This window comes from Podarcis muralis, chromosome 10 (genome assembly GCF_964188315.1).
Source record: "Podarcis muralis chromosome 10, rPodMur119.hap1.1, whole genome shotgun sequence".
Lineage (NCBI taxonomy): Eukaryota > Metazoa > Chordata > Lepidosauria > Squamata > Lacertidae > Podarcis > Podarcis muralis.
Window position 1 is genome coordinate 51,827,028 of NC_135664.1, and position 18,787 is coordinate 51,845,814.

General features: G+C 41.1%; 1 protein-coding gene across 1 annotated transcript in view; it reads right to left on the reverse strand.

Annotated features, from left to right (window-relative positions):
- The window catches only part of POLR3B (RNA polymerase III subunit B), a 61,191-nt gene that overhangs the window by 17,086 nt on the left and 25,318 nt on the right, over positions 1-18,787 (reverse strand). The window contains exons 20-23 of the mRNA XM_028746558.2: positions 12,945-13,154; positions 10,514-10,672; positions 9,635-9,752; positions 8,804-8,946 (exon numbers count right to left, since the gene is read on the reverse strand). Of these exons, the coding sequence (XP_028602391.1) occupies positions 8,804-8,946; positions 9,635-9,752; positions 10,514-10,672; positions 12,945-13,154 (630 nt within the window). The remainder of the gene's footprint in view (positions 1-8,803; positions 8,947-9,634; positions 9,753-10,513; positions 10,673-12,944; positions 13,155-18,787) is intronic.

Here is an 18,787-nt window from a genome sequence, read left to right on the forward strand (position 1 = left end):
AAAGTTGACCTACGAGCCACATGTTCAAGGTGTGGGATAAAGATGATTTAAATAAATGAACCGATTCAATGCTATTCCTGGCATTAAGAGACCCAGATAATGTGATTTAAACCCATCCCTGTCCCCCCAAACCCTCTGTTAATTCAGAATTGTATGGAAGTATTTGGGGTTTCAATTTATCATATAGCAAAATAAATTATTGCGAATGCCAAAGCTACATGGTCTTCTAGTTAGCAGACACTATTTGCCTAAATATGTGCAAGGGCAAAGCAGCACCAATTAATTATAGTTTTGTTCCGTTGCTGAATCATTTGTGGATCTATCCTATCACTCAGTACTTCTCATATGACATCGAGATGGCCAGAATTAAAATTGACAGATAAATAATACATAAGCAAACTTGATTAGCTTCTTTATTAAAACCATTTTAAATTAGAGGAGGCGCTAGAAGACAATGCAGCTTGTACACTGGTTTCCCATGAGCTGCTGAATGGTCTGGTGTGATAAATTTGCATAGTCTGAAGCACACAAAGAGCTGATTAACTGAAACCCCTACAATGCTCCTGGAAGCAGCTATTGTAAAACAATAACCGTAGGAACTTTACAAAATACACATAGCTGAATGACTCGAGAGCTTCAGAAAAATGTGTTTAGGATATATACTATTTGGAAACAGAATTGGGAGATTTTTATTCTGTGCCATAAAATGCTAAACTACCGTAATTTGGGAGAAGGGAGGAGAGGGGGGAAATGGGGGGGGGGAGAGATTTACTGAAAAGGGTCAGAAGGTTACCTGTTTGTTATTTGAGTTAAAATGCTTACTTGACACTCAGAACAACAAGTTAAGCAGTGGTAAAAAAAAAAAAAGTTACGAAAGTTGGGAGTCTTGTATGGACATGCTTCAAGTGGAAAGGGGGGGAAGGGGGGATAATTCTGTGCTTCGCTTTAATTCAATACAATTTTGTAATGCTTTCAGTGCTGTGATCCAAGGGATGAGATGGGTTAAGACAGTGGTGGCCAAACTTGGCCCTCCAGCTGTTTTGGGACTACAACTCCCATCATCCCTGGCTACTGGTCCTGTTAGCTAGGGATGATGGGAGTCCCAAAACAGCTGGAGGGCCAAGTTTGGCCACCACTGGTTAAGAGATCCAACAAGATGGAACCAGATGTTATGGTTAAAACAACCTGTCCCCCAACTCTGAGTTCCACTAAGGCATCAATGGCTGTGTCTCTTCAAGCAGAGCTAATCCACATGGTGCTCCCTAGTTGTCACACTGCAACTCCCATCACTCCGACTGCTGGGCAGGGCTAATGAGTGGAAGCCCAACATCTGGATGAGCTACCCGGGTCTAAAATATATTGCTACTACTCCAGATTATTTAGTACTTAATGGATTGACTCCCATTTTCACAAGGAATCTTAAAGCTCCAAAACTGCATGGAGTTATACAAGACGCTTGTGTGTGGCAAAAGTGACAAGAATAGAAAAAGAAAAACAATGGATTCACTTATGCTTAGAAACTATGAGCAATGCTTCCTGCCCACCCCACCCCGCAGCCCTTGAAACTTCCTTCTGTATATTTGCCCAATTAACTCATTGCTGGGGTTTTTTCCCCCAAAGCGGTCCAAGGCCTCCACACTGGAGCTTCATGCACGATTTTAATTCTTTCTACTAGAATTATGTATTTGTCTTCCAATGGATTAACTTGAGTTCTGCCTTTAATAGCATTTTAATTGCAGTTTTATTGCACTTTTAGGCTGCAATCCTATACATACTTCCCTAGAAATAAGTCCCATTGAATTCACTGGGGCTTACTTCTGAGCAGACATACATAGGATTCCTCAGTTAATTGGATTGGCTGATGTAAGCTGCTTTGGAAGCCTGCTGGCTGAAAAGCAGGACAAAAATAGACTAAGAAAGATACTTCATGTGGTCCTCAGGCCACCATATATTTTTAAAGGAATATGTCTACCATCCTGTGTTTGAGTTTGTCAGACCTGTGCTTTTAATAGTGTACACTAATTAAATAATACCAGAGAAGAAAAAGGCTATAAGAGGTACTGGATATTGTGAATAATGTATCTTTATTCTGCACTACAGTGAACACGCACTATCTCAATGCTAAGGGCCACAGGACTTTGTTTTCCTAAAGATAGCATTTATGAATTTGAAGTCATTTCCTTGTCTTTAGAGGCATTTTAGTGCAAATACTTCAAGAAATGTTTAAGCCTTTATCTGGGATCTTTAGCTATTAAAACAGCTTCTGTTTGCCATTTCAATCCTCCTTCCTTAAATACAGTTCTTCCACTTCAGGAATACTGCTCAGCATTGCTGCTTAGCTCTGTGATCTGCAGGACCATTGTTGGAGGTGTTAATCCTTTTTCACATGAGAGACTGCAAAACCTTCTTTCAGAGAAGTGATATATTGCTTTTTTCACATCAAAGGAGCCTAACTTTCCCCCTTCACTGGGACTTTTACAGAAGCAAGAGGAAATCTGGAAATATAATGATCTGGTGAATATAGAAGTCAGAACTTCTGTGTTCTCCCAGCCCTCTGTGGAATCAAGAACTGATTTCAGTTTTTGTGAATTTGAAAAACAATAAGCATGGCTGCTAAATCATTCCTTTTGCTTGTTTGAGCTCAATCAAAAGATATCTGGTGGAAGTCAAGCTACTGATATAACAGCATGAATATTACCTCAAATGGGTTTAGGTTTCTCTGTTTGGCACTCCAAAAGAATGCAAGGATGTTCCTTGCAAAATTTCAAGTATCCCCTAAACTGTACCCTTTACAGAAGGGTAAAAAGGAGAAGCACCAACAAAGTGCATCATTACTGAATAGAGTGTGGTTTTACGTCTGCTTATCCACAACTTTCAGAAGATACAGAATTCTGAAATATTATTGAAGTAAATACAATTTCCACTCTGTTTTGTCAACTGCAGAAATGTGGGGGCTGCAGAAGATTCTGGGGCACCTCGCAGCATACACTCAGCTCCCAGGGGGCACTGACTGAGGCTCTGAATGTACTCAATATTGTCTCGTGCTGCACAGAGCAAGAGAAGATCGCGAGTGGTATGTTTTCAAAAGGGTCTCATAAAACAAAGAGGAACCAATACTGAGCCTGTCCGCTAAGGACAACTGTACCCTTCTCTTGCAAGAAGATATCTTTTTTAGGTTAGACATTATGGGGTGGGTTCAGGGGAACAGTCATGCAGACTAAGCAATGGAATAAAGTTCCAAGGTATGCTATGGCATCTCCTGCACTGAAATATTTGAAGAAGAAAGGTTTGATGGGCATTTGTTGGGAGCTGTTTCCAACAGCAGAACTGCGGCTTGGAAAGTGGTCAGGCATCTAGCAAGCTCCAGCTCCACGTTTTTCTATGATTAACATAATTAGGCACGGTATGCAAAGCAGTCAAGCATACCATTCCAAGTGCACTGAAAACAATGCATATATTTTGTAGAGCACTTGGGGAAATTAACAAGTCTGAATGCCTTACGCAGGAGATGTCCTTATCAAGAAACTTCACCTGGGGGATTCCTATTGGTTTCCCCCTAGATTCTCTGAAAAGCAGGTCTGCTACCTTAATTTTGCTGCAGAGTTGCTAAGGGAAGAGGTAGACACTGAGGCCTTATCAGCAATGCATCTGAGCAAGTGGTTTGTTTATAGGTAACAACCTCATTTTCACACTGTGATTGATGCCTGATAACAGAAAGCAAACGAGGCACTTATGTGACAATATTCCTAACTTGATTGATCGTTTGTTTGTTTGTTTCATTTAAAACCTGCCATTCCTTCCTGAAGCTAAAGTTGACACACATGATACTGGTCACTGCCTTCCAAGACGTTATTGTCACAATCCTCTGTGAGGTAGACTAGGTGGAAAGATAGGGACTGGTCCAAGGACACCCACTGAGCTCTGCAGCATTAAAGATGCATTATCTTTCAAAAAAGATAGCTGGTAGCTTCTGCTTATAAAAATTCCAAGCATGCTCCAAAAGGCAACCCCATCAAGGTCTTGGCAATATTAGAATTTATTCAATTGCCCAAGCTGTTGAAAGGCAGGTTTTTCATCAGCTAAATATTCTTTAATAAAAAGTTTAGAAATATAGTGAGTTTTACACAATTGAGAATTATAAGTAAGGGGTCCAAATTCAGTTTGCATCAGTCCGTCACTGCAAATGAACTCTACATGTTGTATCATCTTTTACCCAAGTGGCCCTGCAGTGACCAGAGTGGGATGAAGTACCACCTAAGGTCTGGACAGCAGATTGGAAGTGCTGAAACACTCCTAATCCTCATAGGCAGAACTGGCTAGAAGCATCATGAACATCATGAGGGGATAGTCAATTGCTTTACTTCAATCTCCTGCTACTGCTGCTTGCCATGCACCCATAAAGTAAACCAAAAGGCAGCACAATGGTGGTTGCACTCAGCTATGTTGTTCTTTAAAGTCCAGTAACCCTTTTAAAGTTTCAACAGATCAGTGATAAGTAAGATAAACAAGATTGCAATTCCATCTCCACTTGGATATATGCATTCTCTCTCTCTCTCTCTCTCTCTCACACACACACACACACACACACACAGAGAGAGAGAGAGAGAGAGAGAGAGAGAGAGATTGGAATATTTTGGCCAATTGTGTGCAGAGTTGTTATTTCAAAACAGAGCACTGTTACATTGTTATATTCTATGTTTTACACAGTATTAGGCTCCCAGTCATTTGCATCCACTGACACATTTTTAGTAACAGGAGCATATGTACAGTGGTGCCTCGCAAGACGAAAAGAATCCGTTCCGCGATTCTCGTCGTCTAGCGGTTTTTTCGTCTTGCGAAGCAACCCCATTAGCAGCTAAGCGGATTAGCGCTATTAGCGGCTTAGCGGCTATTAAAGGCTTAGCGGCTGAGCTGCTAAAAGGCTATTAGCGGCTTAGAAAAAGGGGGGGGGAGCGGGAAAAAAATGGCGAGACTCGCAAGACATTTTCTCTTGCGAAGCAAGCCCATAGGGAAATTCGTCTTGCGAAGCACATCGCAAACAGAAAACCCTTTCGTCTAGCGGGTTTTCCGTCTTGCGAGGCATTCGTCTTGCGGGGCACCACTGTACTTATGAATAGCTGAGAGCGGCCTACGCTGTGGCACATTCCTCTGACCGGGCAGAATTCCAACAGTGGTAGCAGAGGATGGTTGCGATTCATCGGACATCTGCATGAGAGGCTGGTGAATTGTCCTCCATTGCTTCATGGAAGCCTGTTGTGAGAGGCTGATTCTCTGCAGCCAGAAGCTGACAAGAAGAAGCTGACAGCCAAGCCGATGCCCAAGGTATGAGATTTTTAAGGGCTTAAAAGAGTGAATGCAGATTGATTCATTCTCTGCTTCACGGAGAGCGTATGTGGGAAAGCAGCTCCAACTTAGAAGAGGCCTGCATTCCAGAGATTCTTGTGGTTTCCTGTCGAGGAGAGATATGCGCTGTTGCTAAGCAACGTCCTTCAGTGAAGGAGGACTGGAAAGTTACTCGAGAGGGCTGGACAGTCAGTCTATGCCTCAGAGAGGCGAAAACAAAGTTTTGTTATGACTAGGTCCTCACGAACTGTTGGAAGGGACTTTCCATCGCAGCCAGAGTCAGAACTGCCAGGTGCAAAGGAAGTAAACAAGCCAGCTATTGGATTTTAGAGGCTTGTGTTTTAGAGTCAATGCAAGGACTCAAAATGGATGCTAAGAAGGGGGGAGGCTTGCCTTCTCCACCCCTCCTGACCAATGACAATTATTCATCTTGGTCTGTAAAGATGAAGGCCCTGCTGCAGAATCAGAGACTGTTTGGGGTGATTGAAAACCCCATCCCTGCAGCACCAACGCGTGCTTGGGAGTCACAGAATGTGAAGGCTAGGACTGCTATAATTCTGTGCGTCTCAGATGATCAATTGGTGCATATCCAGCATTTGGAACATGCGCAAGAGGTTTGGGATACGCTGCGTACAACGCATCAGAGAGATGCTGGTTCTTCAGCGTTGCTGTATTTTGAGAAGTTGACCAATCTGAGATTAGCGCCTGATGGAGATGTTCAAGCGCACCTGACAGAAATGAAGTTTCTGCGTCAACAGATGGTGGAACGCAATTTCCGTCTACAGGAGGAAGTGTTTTGCTTCATGATGATAAACAGCCTGAATCGGACTTACAAATCCGTTGCCAGTCAGCTTGGTTCGCTACCGGCGGCTCAGTTAACCTCAGAGAGAGTCTGTGCGGTGGTCCTGAATGAACACGACAGACTTGCTGCACTGGAAGTGAAGGACAGAGGGAGGCAAGAACAGAGTTCAAATCTTCCCACTGCTGATGCTACTGGAGAGCATGCTGTAGCATTGAGCGTCGTCCGATGCTACAATTGTGGACAGACTGGGCATCTACAACGGAACTGTAGGAAGCCGCGACAGTCAAAAGGAGCCAAAAACAGCTCTATGAAGCCTGAGGCGTCAAGCAAAAGCCGTAACAACTGCCAGGTCAAACCTGCAAAGGCTATGATGGCGAAAGGAACCACGCCAGATGTTGGGAACGCTTTCATAATCGACACGGGTGCAACGAAGCATCTCTGCCCACACAGACAACTGTTTTCGACGTTGAAGAAGCAAAGCTTCACTGTGAAACAAGCCAACGGTCAAGAACTGGAAGCGACCGGAATTGGAACTGTGTATCTTGAGAGTCTGAACTTGACTATAAGCAATGTTTACCTGGTTCCAGAACTGAGATATAGTCTGCTGAGTGCTTCGCAGATTGCAAAGAAGGGACTAAAACTGTACTATGATGCTAAAAGACGCAAGATCTACAAAGATGGAGAACTGTTTCTTACTGCCAAAGAGAAAGATGGACTGTATTTGTTGACTTTTGATCAAAGTGATTACATGAAATGTAATTCTTTTGATTTTAACGAAATTTCTCTTGCAGATCTGACCAACAAGGACACCAAGAAGGTGGCTAAGAAGGTCGACAGAGCATTTCAGCGGGTGTATGCTGATGTGATTGGTCCTTTAGAACCATCTAGGGGTGGTGCAAAATATTACCTTTTGTGTGTTGATTGTTACACTAATTATTCTTGGGTTTATATGATGAAGAAACCGCAGGAAACTTTAGAAAAGTTTCAGGAGTTTTGTGACAAGGTTAAAAGTATGCATGATGCTAACATTGATTGTCTTTTCACAGATGACAAGCCAATTTTTCTGTTACAGGATTTCCAGAGGTTCCTGGATGGAAAAGGGATAAGACACAAACTTGCTAGTTCCGAAGAAGCATGGAAGAAATGTGTCTGTGTAAAAGTGAACAAAGAATTGCAAAAAGGGATGCATGCGCAATTGCTGAGTTCACATTTGCCACATGAATATTGGGCCGAATCGCTAGCGTCCTATCTTCATGTGTGGTTGAGAAAAGTCTCAACAGAGTTGGGATGTTCTCCTTTTGAGAAGCTGTTTAATAGAAAACCTTCTGTTGCCTATTTTAAGGTTTTCGGGTCTCATGTGAGAACAGAAGCTCCAAGTGGGGAAAAGAATGCCAGAGGCATTTTTGTGGGTTATGAAAAAGGTCTCTATAGAGTAATTTTGTCTGAATCTGGTCAGGTGATTCTCACAAAATTTCTAGAGAGTGCTCCAGAACAGGAGAGAGTGATTGTTCACACATATCCCACAGAGGATTCTGATGATTCTGATGATGATGAGTTTGATCTTATTGAGTTCAGTAGTACTGATGATGACAGCAATAGCTCAGACAGCTCAGTTGTAACAGTCATTGAGAGGAAATCTCAAATAATGACTAGACCTTCAGAAGAGAAGGATGAACCACTGATTAAGCTTAGTACTGGTTCTCCAGAGAGTTCAGAGGCTGAACCAGAAAGCAGAGAAGAGAAGCAACTCTTACGTAGGTCTGAGAGAGCAACAAAGGGTGTACCACCCAAGAGGTATTCAAAGGAGTTTGCAAACCTAGCATATGTTGCTGTTGTAAACGACCAAGGACAGATTGAAGCTGTGTCTGAGTCAGAGACAAAGGCACAACAGAGAGTTGTTAACCAAGGTAATGCGAAGTCACACAACCAGAGAGGTACATTGGTTAAACCAGTGGCGGGTAGTTCCAAGGGTGGAACTGAAACAACAGGGGAATGTTATAAGTATAACAACTGTTTGTTTTCTTCTCTGGATGACGCTTTGCTCGTAGCAAGCATTGATACTTTAGGGGGAGTATGTTATTCTAAAGCACCAATGCTGCAGCAAGCAAAGGCTCCAGCAGCTCAGTCAGCTGCTTGTGGCTGGAAAGCCAGACAGGATGTTTGTGACTGTTGCCATGGAAACAAAGGGGCAGTCCATTCTGTACTGAGCACCGGATGTTAGCTCAGTGGGTGTATCATATGACCCGTACTGGAAGTACTTGGGTGGAGTTTCTTCTTGCTGTTGTTGAGTGCAGACATGTTTCTCTGTACTGATATGAGAGACAGAAATAAAAGATGTAAATAGTTTTCTGTCTGCTTCTTTCCCCTCCCTGGGGGACACCAAAGGGGAGAGAGGAAGAACGGTGTGTTCCTCTCACACATCTGAGAAGAATCGCCGGAACCTCGCCTGCTTATCAGCAGAGGGAGACGCGGGGAGGTCGACAGGAATATCTGCCGGTGCCTACGCTGTGGCACATTCCTCTGACCGGGCAGAATTCCAACAATATGTATATACCAATTTTATGCAGATACCCCCATATGCTGTAAAATAAGCAATGCTTCTTGCATTATTTCAAGGACAGCAAACTAAAAAAAAATTAAACATAACAATGTATATACCTTTTTGCCCATGGCGACTGCTAAATTTGTCTCCAATTTCTGGCCGCCTCGTTTGCCTCAGCAATATTTTGATCAAAAATGCATCCTCAGCATTTGAAGAGATCATGACTTTTTCAATGTATGAATCAGTTGCACCTTTGTAACTAACGATTAGGAGAGAAAACACGTATTTCATTTCTCAGAAATAAAGCCACATTGCTTGTGGGACATCAGGTTGCAAGTTTTAAGCTCAGACCGCAAATGTACTTTTTAATACTAAAACTACTGCTAAAAAACATTTGGAATTAAATTATAAGGAAAGGAATGACAGACACCTTTCTGTCCCTGATTTAAAAATGATACCACTGCGCTTGAATATTAAAAAAGAACATTAACAGATAAATAAAGAGTAAGTTGCAGCCCAGCCCTTCCACGATAAATGAAAATTATAATAGAAATGACGTTTACCTGAACAACTTCTGCATTTATTGATACATGAGTTTTGGATGTTCTCTTCAATTAATATACAGCTCTACAATTCTGTGATTCTATATATTTGAGGTATACAGCATGTTCCAGAATGGAGCTAGTTTTCTTTCAGAATAAAAGTGGCCAGCTTAAGCACTTTAACAGCATGATTAATGCAATGTGTACTTTAGCCTACAGTTATTCTGCACTGCACAACCTGGAAAACTAAGCTCACTGGCCATGATCCAATGAAGTTCCTGACCTGGTCTCCCTGCCTTCTGTTCCTCAGCCTTATTCCCCACTTTTCCAGAACTAAGAACGAACTATCCACTCTTCCTTTTCCCTCTTTGGCTTTTAGAAATAAAGTATGATGGTGTGACATACGTTACGGGCACATCTTTATATTGTGGTTGCTGCGGGATGCTGCTGCCTTCCAGAGGCGTCTGGGTCACAGTTGGCATTGATTTGTTAACAAGCACCTGCTTGTTTTCTACCTTTTCACCTGTAAGGACGTAGGAAGAAGAAAACAGGTTGTGCTTTTTGAATGCATCAAGTTGATCAAAATTATGAAGTACAGTGGTACCTCTGGTTACGTACTTAATTCGTTCCGGAGGTCGGTTCCTAACCTGAAACTATTCTTAACCTGAAGCACCACTTTAGCTAATTTCTGTTCTGTTCTTTAGCGTGATTTCTGTTCTCATTCTGAAGCAAAGTTCTTAACCCGACGTTATATTTCTGAGCGGATTCTGTAACCTGAAGCGTATGTAACCCGAGGTACCACTGTATTTAAAAAAGTTTTCAAGAAAAAATTGGCAGTGAACAGACTACTGAATCTTATTATTCTAAGTGGACAGTTTTAAAAAGCCACCAATAAGCTTCTTATTATTATTTATTGCACTTATCTGCTAATATTACATAAAATAACTCAAAAAGACATAGAGTTGTAAAAGAACATAAAATACAAAATTTTAAATAACATTAAATCCCCATCAATGACTAAAAGTGCTCCGCGCCACCGGAGCATGATTTCTGTTCTCATCCTGAAGCAAAGTTCTTAACCTGAAGCACTATTTCTGGGTTAGCGGAGTCTGTAACCTGAAGCGTATGTAACCCGAGGTACCACTGTAATCCCTCAGCCCTTCATATTTACTCTGTTACTTTGATGGAATGCCACAGGACATGGGGCTGCCGTGTTCTGTGTTGTACCTAGCACACTTGCGCAAAATGACAGTTTCTTAAAATACACAAAACATCACTGTATACCTGGAGAGCAAATACCATCAGCATCTAGAATTTCATGGCGCCAGATTGGTTTGTGTGTAGCTGCATCCAGCATGGGTCCCATCACCTTGTCAAATGTCTGATTTGTGTAACGCTTCAGAGTACACTTGGCATTCTTGTACACGAGACACCTTCCAAAACCTCAGAGAAAGCAAACAAGTTAATTAAGATTCCTACCATGAGAGTTAAGATAGTTAAGTGAATATTACGTTGCAAGTTCACAATCTACATCTACAGTACAGAAATGGACCCTCTGAAAAGTGACTTATAACAATGCTTCTCAAGCTATCTGATGTGGTAGACCGGCAATTCCCATCCCAAGGTGCCAGGGTCTGGTACCCTATTGAGTCCCTGAAGCATCCCACCCAACCTGGGTTGTGGTGCAGTCACTAGGGTTTGGCAGCCGATGGCTTGTGAACTGGCACTGGTCTGTGGACCACCACTTTGAGTAGCACTGATTTATAAGATAATGCAACTAAAAATATATTTCCCGGACACCTTTAAAAGTGTAGGGCTGTGATCCTGCTAGAGAGGGCCTGAAAATATATATATGGAAAACATTGGCGTGGGAAGTAGGTCTCCTGCCCAATTTTTCTGGTCTCCCCCCCCCCCCAAGCTTGCACATATCTAGATCCTATGTGTAATTGCAAGTATAGGATCAGGCTGCACCAATTTTGGCATGGACCTCTGCAGGCTACAAAAGCCGGCATTTATTTATTCATTAAATTTATACCCTCCTCTTTCTCCGTGAAGACCCAAGGGCAGCAAAGATAAAACAACACAATTAAAAATAAAACAAAATAACACCTTTAAAACATTGCAAAACAATTAAAAACGTCTCTAACAAGTACTATGAAAATGCGATGGGCCCTGGTGAACGCAATAAAATTGCGTTAAAATTGTGTTTGGTGGGCCCTTATGATGCAATAAAATTGTTAGTTTTAAAGCTCCAGAGATTTCTAATATGGCTACTCTTGTTAAAACTTTGAGTTCAAAGTGGCCAGAAACTTTCCATAGTTTTAATAAAGGCCTCAAAGTATTTTTTTAAAAAAGAAGTATCACCTCTAGTTTGCCCTTCTAAAAATATCAGTCAATAATACTGGTAAATTTTGCTTGTAAGAACTAAAAGTTAGAGCTAAACATACAAATGCACTGAGTTTCCTTCCTTAGCCCTAACTGACTAAAAACACTTACATACTTCTAAACACAAGTAGAATGCCTTTGAATAAACTTTGGATTGAAAACCCCAAAATAGCTGTAAGTTATGCTTGACGTATCTACATTATTCAGTGATACGAAGTAATTCTGAACAGTCTTTGATTTCTCCCCAATGTTAGCAGTCTGCAAGAAGGAAAACATTCTGCTTTAAATCATGTCTGCCATTGTTTTAGAAAAAAAGAATAAATTAAGTGTGCAGACATTAATGCCAAAGATACATGTCTAGGAATACGAGTATGGCTGCCTGGCAACTAGCAAGGAGGGGTGCAAAGGCTGGGGAAAGTGTGCTAGGATGTATCAGCACAAGCTGGCAGGAAAGTTTTGTGGCCACGCAAAATAAATGTTAGGCATTTCTCAAGGGAGATGGCACTTTGAAAATGATTGTTGGCACAACACTAAAACCAGATCATCCAGACAAGCTTCATCAAAGTGAAGACAGCAGGATACATTCACACACACACACCAACCTCCGGCAAAATTTAGTACGTTCCTTTTGGTCAGATGCCAGCTCCGCTAAAGGATATATGACACTGCAATTGTACGCATTAAAAAGCACTGGTTTAGAGAGCTTGCTTCCTTTTCAAAAAGTACTCTGCTTCAGGATTAAGTATAGAGGTTTGCTAGGCAATTTTATACTGCCTTTTCCCATTTTGTTTGCTGTAACACAGTGGCTGCAATTAGGTGTAATGATAAACGATGGTTTATTGTTATGGGAAGAAGTCAAACTATGGTAATAGCTTAGCCCTAAACCATAATTTAGGCTTCAAATGTACAGGCCAATTGGGTTCAGAGATGCCTGCTTGCTTTTGTTTTCAATCAGCACAGCATTCCCAGTTTTATCTCGCAGGGGCTTCTGAAATCAGAGCAATGGCCACAACTATGATTTTCTGGTTCAGGAATCATACGAAACCATAGCTTTTACAAACCACGGGTTTAAAAACACATGACAGGTCACAAACCATCTGCCCTCCAGTACTTTTTGGACTCCAGCCCCCATCAGCCTCAGACAGCATGGCCAATAGCCAGAGATGATGGGATTTGTAGTTCAGCAAAATGTCTGAAGGATACCACAATGGCTACCCCCTCCACTGAACTGCAGTTAAATTTATTTACCATGGTTGAATGAATTGAGCTGAAGAAAAAACCTGGCACTCAATCCACTGATAACGGCAGAGCATTATGAGGTCCTTCTTACCTCTGTCTAAAGAAGCTTTGTTTAACACAAGAGCATCTTCAATGTCATAACCACTGTAACTCATCACAGCAACTGTGGCATTCTGTCCAGCCGGCAGTTTCTCAAAATCTATGAGTTCTATGGTTTTTGTTTTAACCATTGGTCTTTGGGGATACGCCAACAGATACATAAGAGTATCTATTCTGTTTCTCTGATTATATCCAATGGTACCTGCAATTTTAAAAAGATATTAATTATTATTATCATCATCATCATCATTTTATTTATACACTGACTTTTTTGCTGTAAGGACTCAAGGTAGCCTACAAATAAAAACAAGAATTGCTAAAAACATTGAAAAAACAATAATAAAAGCAAACAATAGTAAAAGCAAACACTGATAGAATTAAAACCATAAACATACAGAACATATGTTTAAAACATACAAATAAATGCAATAAAAACAGCACAGCACCAGCCCTTTCACTAAAAGCAGTTTCCCCAAAGCCTGTTGGAACAAGGGCTTCGACTGCCAATGCAAGGGCAAGGAGGGAGCCAATCTAGCTTCTCCAGGGAGGAAGTTCCAGAGTCTGGGAGTAGCCACTAAGAAGGCTCTGTCCTGCATCCCCACCAAGCTGAGGGTGGTGGGACCAAGAGGTAGGCCTCCCCTGAAGATCTCAAAACCCAAATGGGCTCGTATGAGGGAATACAGTCTTTCAGATAGCTTGGACCCAAGTCATGCTGGGCAATTATCATCAGCAAAATAGCTTGGATGATTCTTGAAAACGCTGTTTTTTACAATACCAACTACTAGTAAGTGGTATGGAAAAGTCATCAGAAAAAGCTGCAAGTACCCAGACTTTATAATTTGTCTGATAGTGCTTTCAAATAAGAGACTCTAAAGAGTGCTCCATATAGCACTTCTTCAATCTACCTTCAGCTAAGTCTCATCTGTCCTCCTCCTCTATGTATGCAGCATTTATAGAAGAATGCAGCAAAGTGGCACACATATAAAATGAACAGCAATATATACACATGGTTTTAAAAGGACCGTCGTTCATATTTGTAGACCCATGGGCATTAATGGACTTAAATTAGTCATGTTCATTAATATCAGTTTGGGCCCACTTCAAGTATGACTAGTATTGGAGACAGTGGGTCTAATCCCTAATGGATCTATGCTGAGTAGAACTTAGTTGAATAAAACTCATAGTCATAGTGCCAATAAGCAAATGTTATTATTAAAACTGTGGAAGACAGGAGTGCCTGGAGTGCTCTGGTCCATGGGGTCATGAAGAGTCGGGCACGGCTAAACAACAACAACAACATCATAATAAAACTATCCATCTAAACAACTTTATATTTTAAAAAAAACCCCAACCACCCTGGGTTCACCATTGCCTCAGTGTTTCTTTCAACCTCACTAACCAAACGAAATTTTACAATACATGACTTTTCTTTCTCCCTCTTCTCTCTTTTTAAAACAGTAACATCATAAAAAACTAAACCTAAATCAAGAAATGCTTGGACAACATGGCTGTACAGAGGTACCTCGGGGTAAGTACTTAATTCATTCCGGAGGTCCGTACTTAACCTGAAATTGTTCTTAACCTGAAGCACCACTTTAGCTAATTGGGCCTCCTGCTGCCGCCGCACCGCTGAAGCACGATTTCTGTTCTCATCCTGAAGCAAAGTTCTTAACCTGAAGCAATATTTCTGGGTTAGCGGAGTGTGTAACCTGAGGGGTATGTAACCTGAAGCGTATGTAACCCGAGGTACCACTGTATCTCCAAAGGCCTGAGCACATCAGTCTACTTTCGGCAACATTTATTTACCTCAAGGTATCACCTGTCAGCCCTTGTGTTACCCACCCTAGAGCTAGGCTGCAAAAGCCACTATAAAGTCTATTTCTCTATCAAGAACTGGGCTTGCAGCAACCTAGTTAGAAATACAGCAGCTATTTCAGTGGATTAGCCATGGGGCAAGGCATAATGGCTGCAATCCAGAGCTGTGCCTGTAAAAGTTTCCCTTTTCAGAGACATGAATGGTGAGGGCATTCCTGAGGTTCCATAAAACCTTGAGATAGCAATCAGTGTATGAACATCGCTCCCTGAAAAGGCCAACCTTTCCTGTATGTTTGGAACTTTACTAATGAACAAGGCACAGACAGCTGGATCCAGACACATTCCCATTGATTTCAATACGTTTATTCTAAGCATGACTAAGTTTGGATCTAACCCTCAAATATTTTTAATAAGCAGAACAATTCATCACCAATATTTTAAATAGCAACATGTATCTTTCTTAAATATGAACATATTTGACAGCTGCATGAGAAGCTAATATGCTAGTTAACTAGTCTAGGTACCTATTCCATTTGAGCTTTTGGAAGTACAGTGGTACCTCAGGTTACATACGCTTCAGGTTACATACGCTTCAGGTTACAGACTCCGCTAACCCAGAAATAGTGCTTCAGGTTAAGAACTTTGCTTCAGGATGAGAACAGAAATTGTGCCCTGGCAGCGTGGCGGCAGCAGGAGGCCCCATTAGTTAAAGTGGTGCTTCAGGTTAAGAACAGTTTCAGGTTAAGAACGGATCTCCGGAACGAATTAAGTACTTAACCCGAGGTACCACTGTATGTATTCTTCCCACTCCTCCATAAACAGAGGAAAGAATGGTAAAGTATCAGTTTTTGTTTTTAACACAATTCAAGAAACACTGATTTGTGTAAACCATAGTCATGAATCCTCATCTGATATCCTGCTTTGCTAAACTATGGTTTGCACAAATTAGTTTTCTGTAATAAGACAAAATAGGAAACAGCAGTTTGTTACAAACCATAAATGGCAGGTTAACATTTCCTCTCTTTGTGTGGGAAAGCAGAGAGGAAGGGCAGGGTGGCATGTGAGTTCCAAACACTGGCTGCAGCATGTTCTTGTAACGACAAACCATAGTTTGCTGTGACATCTTATGTTTTTAGCTTGTTCTGTTTTATCTGTGTAAGCTACCTTTAGTCCTGGACTGGGGAAAAGATGGGAAATAAATAAATAAATAAATAAATAAATAAATAAATAAACTACTCCTCCTGCTGCTGCTACTGAATGTATTATTTATATGGATAATTTATCTCTTTGAGTTCCTTTTAATATTATAGCTGGGATCCAATAGCCTTGCACATCCAAGCATTTCCACATGTGCACTAAAGCTTCCTCCAATTCTGTTCTACTGAAACAATGCACACCGCATGAGACAAGAGACTTGAAGGTCCTTCAGAATTTGGAGCAGCTTCTCCACAACCTCTAAAGTTCTGCTGCACAAATAGAAGCTACTCAAGAGTCCCTGTCATCATTCATCCAGAGACTGCTTGGAGGAATATGATACTATTACATTGTTGAAGCCTAGCTAGGTGTCACCCTGCTCAGTGCCTGGACGCAACACCACCTGGGAGCCTCAGATCAGTTGCATTCTAAGCTTCTTGAAGGAAAACCAGGATATAAGCATTATAAGTAAAATGCTTAAATAGTCTTGCAACAGCTCACCCAAGCCTATAACCTAAAACCATATTTTTCGCTATTGAGTATGCCCCCCATACTTTCCAAAATACATCTACAGCACCTGCATATTATGGGACACACCCATTTCCCTCACTTGAATGACTGCTAAGCCCAAGGATGCAATTTTTGCAAGAAATGAAAGCATTTCAGTGATCAGAATGGGGCAAGGCTGAGCAATGGGTCCTTTCTTCTCAGCAGGAAGCTAAAATGCTATCTCAATAATCCCAAGCTCTTGACAGCCCAGGAAGTGACTAAATGGACTTGAACATGGATCTCCTCCAGGACAATACAAAGACAGTTAGTGGCAGCAGGGGGTGGGCAAAGACGACTATAGAGAGGGCTGGTTTTTTTTTTTAAAAAAGGGCAAACGTATCTGATGCGATGAATCACTGCAGACAGACTCAAAACAGTCAGTTTATGAGACTCAGCACAAAATTTCCTCAGTGCTGATATTACTTAGCAAACATGCCAGCAAATCTTGGGAGGACTTGGGAGAGAATTGCAACTATGACCACATAGGGTGTGTTTTTTCCTGGTGGGAGGGAGGAGATTCCATAAGTTTTTCGCAAACGTTCCGCACACAATGTAAAAACTCAATTTAAACAAATCTGTAATATGCCAACTTTAGAAATGCAGTTTTGTCTCTCTGCTCTTTCTTCAGAGTCAGGTGCTTTGCAATAGCAGACAGAAACAAAGCCCTAAAAAAAAAAAAATTACTAAAGATATTCAGCAGCTTTTGTGTTCCCAGCGTCAGCAGTAACGTCAGAGGATTGTATCCAAGGAGCTAAATGTGCAAGACCCAGGGTCAAAGCAGCTGAATACACCAACCTCAGAAAACACAGACAATGAATTGCAAATGACACTGAAAACAAAACGAGAAAAAAAGACCTTCACACAGAAAACTACAAAAGAACTCTACAGATACTGAATTGGCTTTCTGTACACACTGATCCTGCTTAGCTGTGTGTGGTAACTAACCAAACCTTCTGAGGCTAATAGTCCTAAAATAGAGTCCCCGGGGCAGGGGGGGGGGGAAATCACAGTAAAAAAAGAGAGGCAAAAATAAAATAAAAAGTACGCATATATATAAGTTTTTTCCTCCAACATTTTATTTCTGCCAGAAAAAGTGACAGAAAAGGAACACGGTTCAATTTTAAAATTTATTCAGGGAAATGTAATTTCCAGAAATGACACATACATAATAGTAAAGTATTAATAGTAAATATTTTAAACACAACTTGGTGTTAACTTTTCAAGAGTAAGTCTCAATAACTGAACAGGAGATAGTAAGAACACAACTCTCTGACGCTGCTTGCAACTAAAACTGCTCCAGATAAATTTTTCAAGGACAGTGTCCAAGAGTGGGGATGGGATGGGAGAGATTTATTCACAAAGATATTTTTTGGGGGGGGGGGTAAATGACCCAGTTTAAAGCTGTATGATACAATGCAAATTGGTAAGCCCAGGAAGTGCTAAGTTTATTTTACTGAAGACTTGAAAGTTTGTGTGTGTGTGTGTGTGTGTGTGTGTGTGTGTGTGTTTTCTAAAACAATATTATCATAAATGAGCAAACATATGATACAGGGGTCAACATGCACACAATGTACCCATGCATTGCCCCATTCATTTCAATGGAAAGAGCAAGTTCTGTGTCCACAGGTTCTACAGACTGGGCAGGTGGATTTGCACCCCTGGAATTACCATGCTCATTTAACAAAATAATAGCGATTGCTGGATTGAGACAAAATACCTTTTTTGGAAGGCGATATTGTATTCCTGCATTGACTTATGAACTGCATAACTAGCACACTCTAATATGAACTACTGGCAGGTAGGTTTGTTTGTTTTTGTGAACCTTATACACTACTTTATATGTACTTGTAATAAATAACTAATGGGGAAAGGTTTAGCCAGCCAACAAAAGATGGCAAAACATTTGTGAGACAGGATAGCAATGCATTACTATTTGACATTTAGCATATATGAGAATCTGCTGCTTTTCTACCGTCGTAGTTTGGTATTATGTGTGTTTACTCAAAGGTATCATTCACTGAACTCAAATCTGTAAACGTGCTTAAGATTTCAACGCTCGTACTATTTGTTACCACATTAAGAAGCCACTGATAACAAGTGCATTCCAGCTTTTCCCAGAAAGGGAAAATTCACTGTAACTACATTTCCATATCTATATCTTGTTGTTAAAGAACTAGCAATTAATACTGAAAGGTTACACACATTATTGACTGACAGGAAATCTCCATGTTCTCTGTCAGTCTTTGTATGCAGTTATTGTTTTTATTTTAGAAAAAT